Here is a 20,367-nt window from a genome sequence, read left to right on the forward strand (position 1 = left end):
ATCGCTGCCTCGGACGTTAGAAAATAATTGCGGAACGAGTTCACCGCTGTCCAAGTGGACCCAGTAGAGTGCGCTGTTTACTTCGGACGTCACAGCTGCGGTTTGTGGACTCATTCGTCGGCAACTCGGGACGCAGTGAGCAGGAGGATACGTAGCAGTCGAGGTTTACTTGCAGCACTTGTGATCGCATTGGCTGAGTGGAATTCAAACTGCACCAAGAAGAGGGCAATCATGGTGAGTGTTGAAAAATATAGATGCATAGATAAATCACCAAGAAGAAGGCAATGATGGTGGTATATTGAAAAAGATAGATAGATAGATAGATAGATAGATAGATAGATAGATAGATAGATAGATAGATAGATAGATAGATAGATAGATAGATAGATAGATAGATAGATAGATAGATAGATAGATAGATAGATAGATAGATAGATAGATAGATAGATAGATAGATTCAGTGGCGTAAATCTAGTTAAATCTCAAGGGGGAACACACATCTTGCCAGGGCGGCCATTTTGTTTTTATTTTTATTTATATAAATATTAGTCATGCTTCGAAATAAAATTTAAAAAAAACGAACATCGGTTCCTACCTCATGTAAGTGCATTCTTCTATTAAGTTTTCTCTGAAAACGGTTAAGCAGCAGTTGCGATTTCAATAGTCTCACATAGCTGTAGGGTATTGAGCACAGGCCTACACGCACTATACAAAATAAACAGGCATTAACAAAAATATAGCTTTTTTTTTTTTCTGCATCTGGCGGCGCCAGGGGCGTAGCCAGAAATTTTTTTCGGGGGGGGTTCAACCATACTTTATGCATGTTCGTACGTGCGTTTGTATGTGTGCGTGTATATATACGCAAGCAAAATTGAAAAATTTCGGGGGGGGGGTTTGAACCCCCCCAACCCCCCCCTTGGCTACGCCCCTGGGCGGCGCTCATTTTTCTTGCGTATTTCCGCGACGGAAATACGCCATGAAAGTCTTCATGGACCCCGGCATAAAACACCTTCGTGTTAAAAGTTGATTGCACTATACTTAACTCCCAAGCAATTCAAATGTATGGCGTTTGAAAAATAAACCTCAAGGGGACACAATGCAAGTGGTGTCCCCCCTCCAACCTGAACACAAGGGGGGTCAGGAGCCCCGACCTCCCCGCGATTTACGCCAGTGTAGATATTAACCATTCCACTGCCGCGCGGTGTCCACGCGGTGAACGACTGTCTGCAAGCCATTGCGCCAAAGCGCTACGCAGCGGTTGTTCTGCAGAATTTGAAGCAAAACAAACCATTTGACGCATTAATGCTTGTTGCTCAAACAGTTTTCTGTATCGATCCGTTGTGTTGTTGGAATCGGTATTGACGTTTGGCTGACTGTCGCTGGAAGGCAATCACTTGACCTTTGATCTAGGACGTTAAAATGATCACAGAATGTATCGCCCAAATGTCAACTCATCAGGCGTAAACTCTGAGCGCTCCAGTGGCTGATGGCGGGGAGAGAGAAGGGAAAAGCGCGTTCGATTACGTTCAACTGCGGTATCTAGCAGGTGTACACAATACGCAGGTTTTGACAATGAGTTTCGGCTTTGATGAAGCCGCTTGTTAAATGCACGATTGGGGCTCAGTTCAGTTTTATTGTGGATAGTGCACATCGAAGTGCATACTTGTACCCATAGACGTGCGCACGGGGGGGGGGGGTCTTTTCACCTAAGGGGGGGGGGGGGCAAAGTCAGCCCCACACATTGACATAATAGGGAGGGGGCGCTGCGACTCGAGGGTGGGAGGGGTCGCATTGACATAATTGGGAGGGGGAGCGCTGCGATGAACCTTCGCCCCCACCTCAAGGGGAACCCTGCGCACGACTATGCTTGTATACTCGCGGACAACTTTTCTTGGCAATGAAGGGAAAGCTACGGGGGCGGAGCGTCTGCACATGTACTGCTACGCGAAGTAGTCCGGTTTGGCGCGCGTCTCGTAACGCCGTGGAAAGTGATGGCTAGCGTTGCATTTGGACGCAAACGCTGCTTAGCGTCTAAGGTACGGGTAAAAGGCGCGACTTTTTCACGCACTCAAAAACGCAAAGTGAAAACGCATAAAGTAAAAGAAATACATATATCTCGCTTGTGAGTGCTGCGTTCCGTCTCAAAAAGCTAAATGTAGAAAATGAAGGAGTATTTTTGATATCTCACGCAGAAAATATGGACGCAATTGTAGGACTACATTCATTAGCGGTAGGATACGTGCATTGTGGCTCTGTAGCCTTCGCTTCATTGCCAAGAAAAGTTGTCCGCGAGTATACCCGCTTCTGGTTGCACATCCGTTCCCTATACCCTTCGCAAACACACGCTGCCCCCTCCCTTAGAAGGATTGAAAGCTGGGCTAGTTGGTGACAGTACTTGAACATCCTTGTCGTCATGAGCACGCGCTATTCCCTCTCCTCCTTTGCTATTTCCTCTTCACTGCCAACTCGGCACACGCAGTAAACCCTTCTTTCTTATATCAAAGTTGCCGTGACAGGAAACGGATGTCGTATAAAGATATTGTTCAAAGTTCTTGAGTCCTGGCGGCTTCCTTCCTCGGACCGCTGGACAGCCCAAGGTTGATCGTCATTTCGCTCGTGCTATTTTTCTTCGTGAAGGAACTTAGGATCACTTTGTGACGTGACTCTGTATGCTATATCGCCAGCGTGTGAAAATGAACATGCCGCCAAACGGAGGTCTAACGCTAATTATGGCGGGCGACCAAAGCTGCAACCATGTCGGTTGATCCATAGGTTGGGGCCTTGCATGATGTGGTGGCCAGTCTCGATCTCGGCTTTGAGCTCGCGCATGGCTGATTGTTACTCGGATTCCCTGGAATTGCCGCCAATGTACACTGCATTAATCTGCGCTGTCTGCTCCATCGGTTTGTGCACGTGGCGCAAAAGAAGGTACAGACTCACGCACTCAAAACACTTCTGCGCCGTCTCGCACTCACACTTCTGCGCCGTCTTGCAAATAACCACTGCCTTTTCCAAAAACCAACGCGAGCTTTCGCTTCCACCACACCCAGCCGGCATCGACTTAATTAGAGTATGGCTCGCGATATCTCTTGCGTACTCAAAGTAGCAGTACAAAAGATTAATATAGGTACTGGGAGTGATGGGTTGTGCGACGTCACCTGATGACCCTCGTGCAGCTGGTGCAGAAGGCGACCTCTCGAACTCTTGCTGGGAGCAAGGAGGATTAAAGTAAAAGAACATTTTATCCTCCCGGGATGGGACCCAGACTTGTGCGTCCGGATCCCAGCAAAAGTAGCAAGGTCTCCCACTTGGGCGAGCCTGCAAGATTCCGAACTTCTTTGGGTGGAGCGTCTGCCGGCCAGTCCCGAAAGATGGGTTCGATTGGGGCTCTCTGCAGTGGCGTAACCAGGGGGTGGCACACCGGGCCCGTGTCCCCCCCCCCCCCCCCCCCTCCGATATATGTTTCTCCCATGGGATACACAGAGCACTGACGCTCGACCACACGTACCTGCCCGAACCCTATGTCGGATCAAACCCCCCCCTCCCCCCTCGAAAAAACAACTAATTTCTGCCTACGCTACTAGCTGTGCCCACATATTTTCAGCAATAGGGTTTGATTTCGCCTGGGTTGATGTGGTGCATTCTGACCGCATTAGGGAGCGTATTGGTTTCGAGTTGTCTCCATCTAAACTTTTCATCTTTGGTAACACGGCTGTTAACCCGAACGTCGCGGGATAGAATCCCGGCCGCAGTGGCCTCATTTTCGATGGAGACGAACACTCTAAAGGCCCGTGTCTCACATTTAGGAGCACGTTAAGGAACCACGTACTAAGCGGTCGCAATTTCCGGAGCCCTCCACTATGACGTCCCTCATAATCATATCGCGGTTTTGGAACGTAAAACCTCAACAATTAAAGTAATTAGTCATCCATGATAAGGCTTTTGTGAGGTGCCGGCAGTATTTGCCTAGCTAGCTTAAAGTGCTGGGTGGTTTCTTGATAACCCATGAAATGCCCAACAGCCAAAACTGCAGTTTTCAAGAGAGAAAAGTACCCTCGTTCAAAAGACGCGCGCGTGAGGGAGGAAGCTATCCCCTACATTGGGCATGCATTTAGCTTTCTCTTCGTAAGTTGTAAGACCTTCAAGGAGGACATCCATAGAGTTATTATTGGTTATTATACTGTCTCAGTCAGTGACTGAGTCAGTATATTAAGTCCATGAGGACACCAATCCACAACAAAAGGGCCAGCTAGAGCGCTAGTAGTTGTATTGCTTCAAGGTAGGCAGACATGAAGCAGTAAGTCTTGTTGCTTATTGTAAAAAAAAGCCAACATGGCCGCTGTGGCAGGCCGCAGCAGGCGTGGGCGGGGTGCTGTTTCGGGCGTAAACTGAAACAAAAATAGTCGCGATTGCTCGCAGCTTCGCAAGGCCAGCGTGACAGCGGCGTGCCACTACTGCACCTTCCAAGAAGCCTCGCCCGACAGCGTCGCCACATTGTCGTGTCAACCGGGCGACGACTCGCTACGATCACGGTGGTAAGATGAGACATCGCCGACTCGGAAATGGTGTCCTCAGCCGACAACGACGAATGCCCGAAAGCCGGCATTCGTGTTCAGAAACTGCGCAAAAGACTGCGGGACCTTCGTGAGAGGGCCGTCGCGTCCGGTCTGTCCGAAAACGACGTCTCGGCGATCGTTGCCGAAGAGGCGGCGCTAGCGACGAACGGCGCGGCGACCCCAGGCTCACCGCCGGCCGAACGACTACTGCTCAAATGGGCCCTCATCGTTGCCGCCTTGGCGTACGCCTTCTTCAGACGCGGCCTGCCGGACCTGAGCCACGCCCAATGTCTTGTGGACACGGGAGCCCTCTACAAGGAGTTCACGCGACCCGTGCTCTCGTGCGACTTCTGTCGCGAGCCGACGCGGGTGACGGAGTTGACGGACATGAGCAAGGAGGACTTCCTGCGACTCGGCTACGCCGACAAGCCCATCGTGCTGCGGGGCGGCGCAGCACACTGGAAGGCGATGAAGACGTTCAGCTACGCCTTCCTCCGGGACGTCTACCGCAACACGACCGGAGCGTTCGAAGAGAGCCGCCGCTACTGCCAGTTCCTGAACACCGCCACCGACATCGAAGACCTGGAGGACTTCTTCTCCATGCCGGACTCGAGGGCCTACATGTCGGGACCCGACGAGAAGACGTGGTACGTGGGATGGTAAGTTAATGCTTCAATTGGTTTTCGAAACGGCGCTGGTTTCCTTAAATGGCACTTCGCGGAAATGTAATTGCGCATGCGCGAGCAATTTTCCAACCAAGTAGCCTGTACAACTCTATGGCCTGTACCACAGTCTACCAGAAAAAACCTTCTTTTTTTCGTTGAACACTCGTCCCTTCCTTTCTTTTCTCACCATAGAACTTATTACGAGGTGTGACACTCAAACAGTAATTTTTTAAAAGCCTTTGTGGTGTAAGGCACAGCCAAATGAATCAAACAGACCAGGGGAAGCGTCGAGGACATTACTTAATGTCTTTAACTGTGGTCTACTAATTGTGACGTAAGTTGAAGTGGACGAAAAATCACCCTTTCGATCAGTGGGATCTGAACCCACAATGTGTCGGGGTGAACACACTTAAATCGAGAAAAGCATTCTGCGAACGAGAGTTCTCGGAAAATGTTCTTGCATAAAAGCCAAGTTACTGATTCTTTTTTCAGTGTCATAAGGTCCAGAAGTCACTCGAAGGGGCATCGAAGTTTCTATGTTGGAGTGTACAGTCATGGCGTTCACAACGCCCTCTGTCTTGCATTCGCGTCTTTGCTTTCCTTTGCCACTGTTCCTTCATGTTCACGCAATGTAGGGTAGCAAACCTGAAGGTTCTCTTCAGATTGCGCTAGTCTCCCTGCCTTTCTCATCTCATATTTTCTTCATCGCACGTTGGAACAATAAGTGAGTAATCACTCATGCTCAATATTTTCTCGGGCCATATTTTGCAACTAAAGTGTCCTATAGTGTATTATTCTAATACGCTATAGTTACAACCTAAGAAAATACTATAGCTCCCCCCACAGCTGTCACTGTCCCTTCCACAGAGAATTTGCATAAACGCTCCAAGCATTAGCACTTCTCCATATTAGTGAGGTCAAGCACTTCTTGAATGTTTCAGATAGTTGGCTTTCCCATACAGACACTTGGAAACTTGAACGTCTTGGCAAATTTTGTCAAGGACTGTGACATCGCTTCTCAGCCAAACGTTATGTTTTGCTAGTAACGACGAACCTTTCACACTTAATACACGTAGTATCTACATTAGCCGAGAAAAAGCACTTACGGTTAGAACGGAAACCAGCTAGTTCAGCTGTCTTTCACAGATGCCGGCAGGCGCGCTGCAGTTCTGTGGGCGGAGCCTCCATTTTTTTCTTAGGTTGTAGCCGAGTATAGCTACACTTAAATCCTGTTGACATACTTCGTTTTCTCTCAGGAGCAACTGTGACCAGAGGATTGTCTCAATCCTGAGGGAGCACTACACCAGACCCGACTTCTTCCCCGATGACTCTGAAGCCAGCATCATCGACTGGATATTTATTGGATACGCAGGACTCGGACTCGAGACCCATGTAAGGCTCGGTGTTTCTTTCATGTTGAGAAAGAGTAAGGGCCCGAAACTATCTGTGCATGTAAAGTTGCAGCCACATCGCCGCTGTAGCAGAATGAAACATTCTTGTGGAAGAATTAAATGCGGGGCTAGTTGGTCGTGCATGACGGGCAGAGATACAATGTATTAGCGCACGAGATAACGCGGCTTCATCTTCTTTTGTTTGTTGTTCTATTCCTTGCATTAACATATCACAGCGAGTCAAAACATTCTTGTCCAGGAAAATGACAATTTTGTTGCATAATTATGTCAGTGCAACTATATTTTTTTTTAGGGGTGGTGGGGGTTTCTATATCCATACCTCTCCTCACTTTCTTTGAATGTTTACTTTTCTAAAATCTCTCTAAAATTTACAAGTTTAGGGATCATTCTATGATTTTACTGATAACCTGTCATGTTTACTGAAATGTTATTTGCATAAAAGTTTGACTGATTACTCTTGGATCTTTCCAGTGACCCGTTCTTAGCCATTTTTACCACATATATTCATGGAAGGACACAGTTCGTCCATGGCATGGAAGGAATTTAAGATGCACTTTCTCCGAGTTTTTCATTCTGATGCAGCCACCATGATTTATTTAGAACGAAAGAAAGTTGTGTTAGCTGGTACGGATTCATGATACTGAAACAAGTTGGCACGCAGACTCAGACGCAAGAGGAGAGATCAGAACAGCACAAACGCTGACTAACAACTGAAAGAGCGCGCTGCGATGGTAAAGAAAGTAGGCACAAAAACTTATTTTCGCATTCGCAGGCGTGCAGTGCTACCTGTCAATTCGGCACACATGGGTGTCTACGCGAGAGATTTATTTTTTATGCAAGTTAATTGACAGCTGGCTCAGGCATGCGCTTCCACTACTAACGATATGCCAGGCTTCTACCATCAGATGCGTGTCTTCATTCTTGTACCTGTACAATACTGCACATTCATCGAATTTTGGTGCGCGTTTACACTGTCAACAATGTAAAGATAGATTAAATGGTGAGCCTCCATTTAACGACCTCTTATGCTCCATTAATCTCTGATTAACACAGCGGCCCATCTGCCCTACATAGATTGCTGGATTACTTGGATTACTTCACGCCTTTGCGCGTGCATGTTACCTTTGTTTTTGTGTATGTTGTCTTTCATTACCATCCTCCGGAGGACTGTAACCAAGCACTTGGCTAGGCTCTGCGTGCATGGCACGACTCTGCCTTGCAGCTCTCACCAAGGCCGTATTCACTTTTTTAAATATGATTCTGATTTAATCTTTCTCTTTCTGCCACTCGCTGCATCTCTATTTATTTATTTGTTTATTTATAAATACTGTGGTCTAAGATATATCATAGCAGAGCTGTACATATACACAAGAAAGGCACATTTGGGCAAAAAAAGAAAAGGAAACGATGGCAAGGTAGATTGAAAAGGATACAGAACACTTCAGATCAAAGGCTCTTTGAAGGATACCAAAGATCTTTTTGTTACAGCTTCGTTAGACAGGTTATTCCAATTGTTTATCATGGAAATTGACTTTTTGGATTAAAGGTGTATAAACCTCATCATAACAATGTCACATCTGCCACAAAAATAACTTCGTTATATCCGAAAATTCGTCATTAACATTTATTTGTAACACTGTATCTATTACAAGACTAGTCTTCATTTACTTCGTTATAACCGATAATTCGTTATATCCATGTTCGTTATATCGAGGTTTGAGTGTAATTGTTTGTGAATGTCAGTTTTGGTTGCGTAACCTGTAGATGGAATCAAGATATGTGATGTGTTAGTTTTGTAATGACCATTTACCAACTGACAAAAGAACTGAAGTCTACACTCTTTCTTACAGCTGGACTACGTCCTCCGTCCATCGTGGCAGGCCCAGATCCGGGGAGTGAAGACCTGGACCCTGGTGCCTCCACCAGAGTGCGAGTCAGTGTGCGTGCCCTCGCTGAAGGTCACCGTACGGCCCGGTGACATCATACTGGTTAACACCAACCACTGGTACCACAGCACATTGGTCGAACCGGGCGAAATGAGTATCACTATTGGATCGGAGTACGACTGAGGCATGCCTGGCAGCACTAAGTGACCGTGTCACGTGGGCATAAGTAATGACGTTAAATGCTCAATGCCTCGAAGCTTAAATGCCATTTGCACGGTGCCTTCCGGGCATCCCCTTCAGTCACAAAATTACCCATTACAGTCATGGAGTTTCATTATCAAACACTAGAGGGAAATCTGGCGCTAGTGTCTGTGGGATCTGTAACGCATGGCGCTTCAGCCAGCATGGGAATGATGTTTAGTATACATGGATTCGCCTACGCTTCGTTCTGTTGGCTCCGTATGGCTTTCTGACTTTTGAAACTGCTAATTATTAGAAAAGTTGAGCAGTTCAACTTCATTACCTTGAACCTTTTAGGCTCACCAATTCAAATCATCTTGTGAGGTTCATAACGGGCCATTCTTATATCCAAAACGAAAGCCATAATGCAACAATAAAAAAAAGCCACAAGTGCGTTTGAAGCCGCAAGCACGAAGACTAGGCAAATCCATGTACTACCCATCATTCCCATGGTGGCTGAACGATCGCAGCGCCGCAGTTCACTCTAGCAAATATTGTAGGGAACTTTATGACTGTAGTAGCTTAGCAGGCTGAGGTGTTTCGCTGCTAAGCTCGAGGTTGCAGGTTCAATTCTTGGACGCGGAAGCCGCATTTCGATGGGGGTGAAATGCAACAACAATGATGTACTACTTAGATTTAGGTGCACGTTAGGGAACCTTCAGTGGTGAACATTATGGCAGATGTCATGACTCTTAAAGACTGCATTCACTGCAGCTTTTGATGCAATGGCATTAAGGAACTTAATGTGCTCAACTCCTAATGGGCATTAACCTTACCCACATGGCACGACTATTAGGCTGGTTGGTGCCGACCACCGGTACCACGCTTGTTGAAATGTCTGGCATGAGTTATCACTTTCTGACGAGGGTGCAAATAAGGCGTGCATGATGTTTCAAATTGGCAAGTCTGGCAAGCATGATGTAGTGATGCTGTTGTGGCATGTTAGAGTGGTTACCATGCCATAATGGGAACATTGCAGAAAGATTTTTAATAGACTTCTTTCGACACATTACTGCAAAACTAGCTCAAGTCAGCTAGAGCTATTAAAGGGGCATGGAACACTTTTCCAAGTAATCGTGGAATGGCTTCATGAAAGGAGTTTATTACAGAGGCTTATTAATGGAGCCTTACGAGTCGACTACCACAAAAATTTTTAGAATCCGCCAAGTACGAGCTGAGGGACAGGGATTTGTTGCACACTTCAAGCGCCTTCTCTCTCCTTTCGTAGCAGCGAGTGCGCTGAAAGCTATTTAGGGAAGGGAGGGGGGGGGGGTGTATGACAAGGGGGCAAGATGCTACGCCCGTTCGTCAGCGCGCGTCATGACCTTGAGCACTTTTTCTTTTTTTTTTTTTGTTCGAATGCACGACTTACTTTCAGCGTGATCGTGACCAAGCGTGTGGCATCCCTTGACGGCCGCGGAAACTACGCAGCTCACAATGCTCAAATCAGCCAGTGGCCGTGGACTTTGTGTTTCTGGCATAGTCATTTGGGTTTATGGTGTCATATTTGTCGAGAGAAGACGATTTCTAGCTGACTTTGAGAATTAATTGTAAATTCTAGGCCGTGTGCTGCGCTGTAGTGTTTGGCTCACATGTTCTCAGGAGCCTCGACTACCAATCGACAGCGTTTTCTGACATTGCTGAAAAAGTGTTGCAGGGCCCCTTTAAGAGTTTAACTCAGCAAACAGTTTAAGTATCTAACGGAGTGAGCAAAAGAAAGAAAGCAGTTGCTATGCTGCAACATATTCCATCAGATTATGCAACCCAGCTGATCGCCAAATGTATTTTCAACATCATTCCCTTCTCCCTACGGTATTACAAATGTGGAGGGCCGGAATCTGTACGGTGTCTTCTAGTTTAGCATGTGTTTTCCAATTAATTCGTCACAAAGTGCCACTGCCACATGCTGCTTGATGACGATATAAAGGGACAGTTAGGGCAGACATTAAATCAGTCGATATCGTTAAGACTCGTTTTATGTGATGAGGTGACTTGATTGCAGAAACTAACAGGGACTGATAGGAACTGAGCAACCATTTCAAAAATCAGATTGTCCATGACAGACGACCGATACGTAGCAACCCTACGCTATGCCAGAGATCTTGGACTTCATTCTCTGCCATGTGCTGTGGACAGTCTTGAATCATATGTCTGCACATAGAGGGCAGCACAGTCTTTCAAACATACTTCACAGAGAAGTCTGTGTAAAAGTAGCATTTATATCAACTTGAGCTATGAAAATCCAGCAAAATTGGTTTATGTAGCGTTTTCTTTCATGTTGAAATGCAGTTCGGCTTTATTGTACGAGTAGTTGATGGCAAATTGCCTGTTATTTTGCTCATTTACTTGTTTTGTGTAAAAACATGCAACCAAGGCTATGATGCATCAACCACAAACTTGCCCTCATAAATGGAGCACTTGGAGTCTATGGGAGCTGCTGCGGATAGGTAATATGCAAGATTCCATAGATGGGCTTTTGCATGCATATGTAATTTGCCCCCTACTAAGATGGCTGAGCTCCTGCAAGAAACTTGAAGCTAGTCGACACATTCATAAAGCTGCTCCATGATGCCTTGTTTATCAAGGGGCTCCACGCATTGCGCGAGTTTGGACAGTGCGACGAGGAACGGAGTGTGGCAAGAACAGTTGTGCCAGTCTGCGAACCTTCGCATTGTTTGCGATTCAAGTGCACAGTCTGTCATCTTAATTTGTTCAGACAACTTCCACAGAGGAGTGCACATCTGAGACTTCGCATATCGTTTCTAGCATTTTTATAGTGGCAGCATCAGTCCAGTGTTCACGTATTTTCCTCGGATGCGTACCGATGTTTGGTTCTTGGTGAAAGTGATCCTTTTATACACCCTGAAGAAGGAACACTAATCCATCACTTTAGCTTGGCTTAATGTCTACTTCTAATGTCCCTTTAGCGAGAACGATGACGTGTGCTGTTAAGACACATGTTTTTCAAGCAAAAGTCCAAAGTCTTTCATGCGTATCAATAGCGAAGACGGTGCTATTGCTGTACTGTAAACACGTAGCATGCCAAAATACTAAATAGGGTTTCGAGAATGTTACACTGCAGCATAGTACTGCTATGTATGTGCCGGATGTATCAAGTATGTGACACTTGCGCGTTCAGCATTTTGATCAAGCATGCAAGCTTGTGTGTCCAGAGCATGCAGAATGGAGTGAGATAGAGTTAGCCAGTAGACCATTGCTTGATTAGGTTGTATAGTGCTCTATCAGAAGTTCCGTCTTTTTTTTTTTTTTGCAAAATTTTGGAATAGATATATGCTTTCACTCTCGTAGCAGCTGCGATTACAACGATGAGAGCTACGCCAGCTTCCGGTTCCGGTGGCCTCGATATAGAGAAGTCGTTATAACACCGTACTTAAAGTTTGGTCGCTCAACACCACTTGATGGCAGGACTTTCCCACGCGAAATCAAGTCCTTGAGCAACGGTCAAGCCCGTCTAGTTATTGAGTGTCGTTAATGTTTCTTGCACTCCCACGCGCACGTTCCGATGCAATAAGTCACCGGTCGAGACCAAGCATTACACCCGAAATTGCCGGGCTTTGGCAATAACGTGTTATGAAACCGTTTCTTCGTTACCGTACAAACTGTTTCGTACATTTGAGCCTAGTTATAACGAAGTCGCATTTGGCAGGAAAAGACGCTTGTTATGTCCGGTCATTTGTTATATTTGTGTTCGTTATACGGAGGTCTGATTGTATTGGTATTTTTTATATCTAGTCCTTTTGTACCAAAGTACTGTTGCACGACTGCTGCAGGAACTGACCACCTGGCATATATAACAGGTGCACTTGTCAAAATGTATTTAACTTTGAAGCAGTGTATTTTTTGAAAGCTTAGGATTTTGTACAAATGTTTGCGAGGTATTTTGTGCATGCGAGCGTTGACGTGGTTGTAAACTTTCTGTCTTTCCGTCACCATTCAACAGAGCTGGCCTCGGCCTAAACGTTGGCGACCCAAAAGTGCGGGCGACGTTTTTCTATCGCTTTCCATATTCCAAATTTTGGTGGGCAGATGACTGCCCATGATGCTCGGCGCTCAATGTTTGTTGCGTATTTTGGCTTGATGGCGTTTTGTTATTTACGCGTTATCTGCACACTACACGGATGCATTTACTATGTGGTCAGTACCCTTACTATATGGCCAAAATGTTTGGTATCACGCTGCACGTGCACTGCTGTCCATGTTTAGCAATATTGTGCAAGTTGTGGCTGCACATAGTATCCGAGGTGACTTAGCGCACACTTTCGATATGAAATGTTATAGACAAAACTTACTAATATATAGTTAGTAATCACTACATGCAATGTTTTGAGTGGACTGGCTACATGTAAACATTTTAAAACAATGTCTTTCACTACTGTCACACCTCATGGCATGCTGAAAATTGTCACGGCAAAAAAAAAAGAGAGAGACTACATTAGCTTTGTGTCGTGCCAAGACAGGAAGGTAGAAGAGAAGGCTCAGGAATATACAAAATCTGCAAGTACGCGTCCCAACGCAAAGTTGGACACCAATTTTACAAGGCAGCTGCACTGATGTGCTTTTCTATGTCTCGTGTTCGCAACACACCCCTAGAATCTGTGCTGTACAGGTCCCACAATGTATTTTAGTTTCTCATTGTTTGGGAACATTTTGGGGATGTTTGTTTTTTCGAAGACTACCGTTTTTCGAAGACTCCAAACTTTTGTAACTTTTACATTGGAGTCTGTCACTTGACTATAACCGCAATGGCGGACATTGAAGCAATAATACATGTACGAGTTGACTCTAACTGGTTTAGATTTGGTTAGTTCACTATATCGACACATTTTTCTCAGGTCACTTTGCATGAAACATTTTGTTTTATACGCTCAAGGTTTCAATGTTCACAAACACTTGTGTTTTTGGAGCAATCTTTGCGACGACAGAGCACTCAAGGCAATAATGTGTTTATACAGTCAAGTTCAGACTGATATGGAGTATGTGTTTATGCTGCAACATAACGCGTGCTTTTAAGTGTTGCTACATGAATATTTGTACAGCTGTGTGCCTTTTGTGAAGAACTGCTTGCTATTTTCTCGTGCAATGAATGGTTGGCTGCTAGGTTGATATGCTACGATTTACACTTTGAACTTTTTACGTACGCATTGCTGTTCAGTAGGGGCGCTTTACGAAACGGCAAACATGGTGCACGCTGAAAATGTCGTGGTTATCACATGCGTAAGTGTGAGACAGATCGCGCTTCCATATGCCATGATGGGACTCTTGCCTGCCCTGAAACTGTGCATTGAAGTTTTACAATTCTGCAAGGTACTGCTGTTTACTAACTTCACTTGTTCATTGTTAGCACTTCGCACACGTTTTCCTATGCAAACGTACTTTTTAATCCAGGGTCTGAAGCGTCGGGAGCAACTATACTTTATGCAGAATGAAGCCCAGCCAATATGAAGCGAGACAGAGAAATGCACAGTTTAATTTGTGTGGCTTACATGGTGGTGCACTTAGTACGTTTGGCACATACTAATGTGAGAAATCGTGCAAATTTGGAATGTAGCATTGATGTTGTAATGCACTGCACCAGAAGGCCGTCTCTGGGCATTCGAGTGAAGCTTGTTCATTCATTTTTCAAAAATTTGTCATTTGGCTGAAGCGGTAACAAAACTCTTCTCACGTTCAGTAGACCAGACTTGCCACACCTACAGCAAGGTCTGTGCCACTTTGAACGTTATGTGCCGAGTGATAAAACAGTAATCAAACTCTAGTTCATCTCGAAGATTTGACTAACTGTGCATTTCTAGCAACACTTTAGTTATGGCTGAAGTCTGTTCGGTTGCAAACAGTTACCCCTAACCAACTTTTATTAGGCATTGCTGCAAGGGACAATTTTAAAAGCCACAGCGCAATACGTGGCAAGGCGTCTTTTCAACTTTATACTGTGAAAAATGGAGCGGCGTATAGAAATGGTTACATTTTTAGCACAAGTCTCTTCTTGCAGCACAACAGGCTTAGCAGCTTAAAATTGTTGCCTTTCCCTGTTAGCCTGAATTCATGCCTCATAAAAGCTTGTTTCAGTAGTTAATGATAATAGCGTTAGTACTTGTTCCTACATGGAATGTGGTTTCTGCATCCAAACTCAAACTTTCCACTAAACGCGTTTGATGTGTCGCGATTTGTGTGCGTTATACCAAAGGTTTAGCAAGATCAGACATCTTGTCGCATTTACCGGTGCATTTGCAGAAACTTCCTTGAAAGCCCCAGGGCATGTATATTTTGTATGCAATGAGCAAGTGTGTAATGGTCATTTTAAGACAGCCTGGCGATAATTACAAGCAATACTTGTTTTCCCGGTGCTACAGATGTATGTTGAACTCGTGTCTTTTGACGAGGCACCATTTTCAGGGTTCCGTCGCCGTCCTATTTACAAGCCAAGGAAAAAGAAAAGTGTCAATAAAAAGTTCTGCAGCACGGTTTGCTTTGGTCATTTCTTTTTATTCCTTCATTTTGTACACAATGTTTGGCACGCACGTTTGTACAATACGACACTGGCTTCCATTTTGAAAGCAGCGCGCTGAGATCGGTGCATGCCATAAGTTATTTGGTTAACGAGGTTAACGAAAGGAAAGTGTGGACTGTTTTGACATTTGGAGATTCAAAGATAGATTTTTGGGTGCTGTACAGGGTTCTTTAAGCGCAGAGTACCCTCAAAACTAAGATCGTGCCAAGCTGTAAACATAAACTGAGTGTTAAAATAATTTCACTACGCGCACTTGAGTACAGTGCTAGCACCTCGCCAAAAGTGAATCAGAGCAGCACTTCACAATGTTAACTGGTTGCACTGTGGTTTTTGCTGCCAGACACTGTGAATACACTAATTGCAAGTTGCACAACCAAATTGAAAAGACACTGTGATGACTTCCCAACTGCCACGACCTGGAAAACCCTCATAACAAACTGACATATGAAGGTGACAAGAATGGCTTCTTCCATCACCGTGATGTGCTAAAGGAGATGTGTTAATGGAGCGTCGTTAATGTCAACATAAGATGACAGAGCTGGCACAAGTTCCCAATGACCCTCTAGTCCATGTAAACAAGGCGACATTCAGGTTTGTCCTGCGACATCTGCGCACGACATTCAATGCTCGTTTCGATATAAAATGACATCTAGGCACATCCAACAAAGACGTTAAACTTATGTGCCTTACGAGGTTGTTTCCAGCAGCCCATTTGCAAGAAAAACGCACGCACTTTCTAATCCCCGAGGAAGTTTATCCTCGAACCAAACGAGAAAGATGTCCGATACTGAGGACATTGAATTGGCAGTCTAGGAAAGCTCATCTTTAATACATTGTAAATCTCATGAAAGACGCACCCTTCGATCTCCTTTTAATTAACCCCACAAAAGCCCAAGCGACGTTTTTAACAAAGGATAACTTGAACGATCTTGTTCGTTATAATTGCTGGCCACGGACGTTGCCTCCAAAAGGAACGCAATTAAATATTACTTGAGTAAAATGTTTACCGTAGTACAGCAGACTCTCAGTAAATGGAAATCTCTTAAATCGAATTGCTGCTTAATTGGAACTACTAGCTCTAATATGGTTGGTTTCATAGCTAACTCTGCACCTCTGTTCATCTCCCAGTAAATGGCACTCCCGTTGAACAGAACATATTTTCTCAGTCCCTTCAGGTTTCGTTTAATGAGAGTCTACGGTAATGAATTAGTACCATAAAATGCTACTGTAGGTTTCACGTTAAGTTCCCTGCATTTAAATAGGAAGTTTCGAATCTCGAAACTCTGCGTAGGAAAAAGAGGACACATTGGGCTTTGTGGGGGTTAAGGACGCACTGACTAAAAAGTTATAAGACGCGTCCGCAGCGCTGAGAAAGACTAAACGCGGACATGAGAAGCATGGGTCCTTGTCTATTGTGTTTCTTATCTTACTTATGCGTAACTTTTTGTGCTAGACTCTCGTAGTAATAGTGCCAGGCCAACTAGCTCAACAAGCCCTTCTCGTGAGAGGCCGAGACGGGCACGATGCGCGTTTTTCCTCTCAGCGCTGCAAGCGTGTTTCACGACGCTGGCGTCCAGCTTAGCTCATCTTTCGCCGACATCAGCCCGCTATGACCTTGCGTTGCGTTCGGTTTCCATCAGGCATTCGCGGACAAGGATGCGCGCGTGCACTATGCCTCGCTTAAGGCGCTCGGCCGACGACTTGCTCCCAGCGTAGGTCGGCCTGATGTCACGCCCGAGCTCCTCGATGACCGCCAGGAGCTGCGTGTACTTTGACGTCTGCGGATGGCGTGCTGCGTCACCGGCGACCAGTCCGAGGTTGACGGCGCCTGGGCTGTGACTGGCCTGCAGGGGCGTACCGGGCTGGCTCTGGCCCGGAGAGTCGGTCGAGCGAGAGTCCTCGTCCATGACCTGCGTCGGGTGTGAATGACAGCTTCGTTCACTAAAAGGGGCCGACAACTGGCCAGAATGTCCGATTAGATCCTGGTACAAATGAAAAGAACGTGAACGATGGTGACAGATTCAAGCATCCTTATAGCGATTTGAGTGCGATGTAGAGAAAGAACATTTTCTTTCTCTACAATGCCAGTCTGCAAGTGAAACACTTTTGAGAAGATCCTGAAATTATACTTATGAGAAAACAAATTGAAATAAAAAAAGCAGCAACAAAACTCATTCGTACATCCTTTCAAGAAAGTAAACGATGTGGAAAACAAGGGACGCAGGAAGAAGAACCTTCACTGTCTCTTCTCATGCATGCCGTTTACATTTTTTTCAAAGACAACAAAAAAGTCAGATTGACGAACTTTCGCTGCATCAAATGTCAATTCTGCTTTGACAAAACCTGACACCAACAATGGCTTCAGTACAACTGAGCTTCCAAAATCAACAATACCATTGGACATGTCAATCAGACACTGGGAGTACTTCATCTCTGGGACTTGTGCACAAGTACGTAGCAGTCTTTTTTGTTACGATTATGCATCCCCGACTGCCTCAGGCGTTGCCTTCAGTCAATCAATGTCGCATGTGTGGTGTCTTGGGCATTCCTGCACAGTGTGGGACAACTTGAAGAGAGTGTAGCCTGGGTGTAACCAGCACACGTTCGCAACAGTCCAGAGGGGATTATGGTGCCATGCAAGTATACTTGTGGATAACTTTTCTTGGCAACGAAGGGAAAGCTACGGGGACGGAGCTTCTGCACATGTACTCCTACGCGGAGTAGTCGTTGTGGTGCGCGTCTCGTAGCACTGTCAAAAGGCATGGCTACGTGCAATCAGCGTTGCATACCAACACAGACTCCGCTCAGTGTTTTAGGTACCTGTATAAAGAGGGACTTTCTCATGCGTGCAAGAACACTAAGTGACAATGTATGAAGTGAAACAAATACAAATATCTCACTGGTGTGTGCTGTGTCCTGTCTCAAAGGGCTACGTGTAGAAAATAAAGGAGTAGTTTTTATATCTCGCGTACAAAATACGGATGCAATTGTGGAACTACATTCATTGGCCGTAGGATACGCGCGATTTGGCTCAGTAGCCTTCGCTTCATTGCCAAGAAAATTTGTCCACGAGTCTGGCTCCAGCTGGAAGTGTCTCCACAAGCTACGAGAGCACTTCGGTTTTGTCAAAAGTCGTGAAACGCGGCCCACTGCTCCGCCGAAGTTCTGTGTCCGCAAAGATTTGGGAAGCACACGGGCAGACTCACCTCAATGGACTTCAGTAACCACTGATGAAGCATATCACCGGTCCCAGATGCCAGCAGGTCGGGAACCTCCAACCTACAAGAAAAAAAAAAATAATAAACACCCATCCAAAGCAGTCAAAAGCGATTGACAAGTGGTTCTACATGCAAGCCAGGGTCATTGTTAGAAAAAGGCAAACGTTTAGCAAACGAGGTGTCGAGTTGACGGCGGCAAACTGTCGGGACGCGCGCGCGCATGCGTACTCGGTATCTGGGACGCCAAGCAGCGTTCGCCAACTCCAGGAGCCGGCGCGTCTAAAATACACGTTCGAAGTTAACCACGCGTTCACTTCACAGAGAAACTACAGTGAACTAGTAGAGAAAGACCCGAAGAACAGTTGACTCCGGCGTTCCTTTTACCGCGACAGCAGGCGAGAATGACGTCAACCCAATACTACGCGACGCTCTGTGAAGTTTTCTTCCAGTAACCCAGTTGAAACTTATTGCGCGAATGTGGACTTTAGATGCACAAGGGACGAACGACACATGAAACTTCGAAGCTAGACCAAGAAACCTGCGTCCTTTCAAAACCAATCCATCGCACTATCGCTCCAACATTTGAACTTCCGATGTACCCTTTGGTAGTACGCATCTTGCGACTGGCCCGACTTTTCTTGGTGACGCACTTCGGCTTCGTTTCGACGGCCTTCGCAGGTTTGACAGCAACTGGGTTCTGTTTGAGAAGACTTATAAGGCCCTGGTCTTGCTTCGTGACACGTCGTGGTTTTTGAAGCAGCGTCTCGCGACTCGTTCGGCCGAAGTCCACTTGTTCTTCGTGCACTTCTGTGGCGTGGCATTCGCAAAGTGCTATTACTGGTATCGGTTTGTATCCAGAGCCCTCGCAAGCTTCTTCCGCGTTGGCACACTGATTGGTCCAGCGTCTGCGATGCGCTCGAATTCGCGCTCTGGCTGCCTTCTTAAGGGCTTCAACCCTTTCGGCCGAGATGATAGAGGGCCTGAAACACGGACCCTCTCCGCGCAACTCCATCCTACCACAGAAGCAAAAGGTCTACGAGCGGTATCACAGTGACACATAACCACACAGAACCACAGCATACGTCCACGTCGCATGTCACGCTTCGAACTACCTGTTCCAGTCAAAATTGTGACGAACATGCGTAGCTCGTACGAAACCGCATGCAAGTCGCTTCCCGGTCATACCTTTTAACTAACATCGACGGTTCGAAAAGATGAAGTTAGGGTGACGCGCTTTCAGTCTTCGCGGAGCTTCGACCACAGGGCAAGCACGAAGGGCTCGGACCCATCCCGTAGCCTACCCCGTTCACTGCAGTCGACACAGTACTCATTCAAACACGCGGTCTTATTGGGAAGCGCGAAGCGAAACAGCACGCAAGCGTTGACCGCGCGATGCCTAAAAGAACTACATTATCGGGTCTCGCAAGGCGTCAAAGATGGATTACGGGGCGGCAGGGTCATCGGGGTGGCTTCGCAAATCGCACCTCAAAGTTTAGCGCGCTCGATACATTTTCGAAGAGAAAAGTATCGAAAGAAATGTGAACGTACGCTAGGACCCGACATCATGCAGAGAAGGTTTTGTACAAAATTCGGTAACTCCTCACAAGTTTTCAGCCTGCCCGGATGAGACAAAAAAACCCTTTACGACACCGCAAAATCAAAGCGATCGCGACGTCGGAGAAATTAAATAATGGGAATTTCCCTTTATTAGCGGGAGCGTCGAAAAGGCGAAAGAGCACAAGCACGCAAGAAAACGTGCCGAAAACTCGTAAACTTCTACAACAACTAAATTTGATCAATAACAAAAATTATAAACGACTAATAAAATTCATTTCAACGTAAATGTTGTCGAAAATTGAAA

The 20,367-nt window shown here is 45.9% G+C and overlaps 2 protein-coding genes across 5 annotated transcripts; one reads left to right on the forward strand and one right to left on the reverse strand.

Annotated features, from left to right (window-relative positions):
- The first annotated feature begins 124 nt into the window (after window positions 1–124).
- On the forward strand, window positions 125–15,244 carry LOC119399921 (uncharacterized). Of its 3 annotated transcripts, none has more exons than XM_037666814.2 (4): window positions 125–234; window positions 4,420–5,215; window positions 6,478–6,613; window positions 8,484–15,244. In XM_037666814.2, the coding sequence occupies exons 2-4, from the start codon at window positions 4,563–4,565 to the stop codon at window positions 8,700–8,702; spliced, it is 1,008 nt and encodes a 335-aa protein (XP_037522742.1). In that variant the 5' UTR covers window positions 125–234; window positions 4,420–4,562; the 3' UTR covers window positions 8,703–15,244. The 3 variants fall into 3 exon arrangements, 2 of the variants coding, with proteins under 2 accessions (XP_037522742.1, XP_037522741.1); XR_007416951.1 differs by lacking the exon at window positions 125–234 and having other exon boundaries at window positions 4,241–5,215; window positions 8,484–11,879; window positions 11,933–15,244; XM_037666813.2 differs by lacking the exon at window positions 125–234 and having other exon boundaries at window positions 4,241–5,215.
- A 15-nt stretch (window positions 15,245–15,259) lies between these two features.
- On the reverse strand, window positions 15,260–20,225 carry LOC119399922 (cyclin-dependent kinase 2-associated protein 1). Of its 2 annotated transcripts, none has more exons than XM_049417899.1 (3): window positions 20,111–20,225; window positions 18,495–18,567; window positions 15,260–17,198 (listed from the first exon to the last, which is right to left on the reverse strand). In XM_049417899.1, exons 2-3 carry the CDS (start codon window positions 18,525–18,527, stop codon window positions 16,896–16,898), a joined length of 336 nt encoding a protein of 111 aa, XP_049273856.1. In that variant the 5' UTR covers window positions 18,528–18,567; window positions 20,111–20,225; the 3' UTR covers window positions 15,260–16,895. The 2 variants fall into 2 exon arrangements, with proteins under 2 accessions (XP_049273856.1, XP_049273855.1); XM_049417898.1 differs by having other exon boundaries at window positions 20,055–20,220.
- Window positions 20,226–20,367: the final 142 nt, after the last annotated feature.

Source organism: Rhipicephalus sanguineus, chromosome 7, assembly GCF_013339695.2.
Source record: "Rhipicephalus sanguineus isolate Rsan-2018 chromosome 7, BIME_Rsan_1.4, whole genome shotgun sequence".
NCBI classification, from domain to species: Eukaryota; Metazoa; Arthropoda; class Arachnida; order Ixodida; family Ixodidae; genus Rhipicephalus; species Rhipicephalus sanguineus.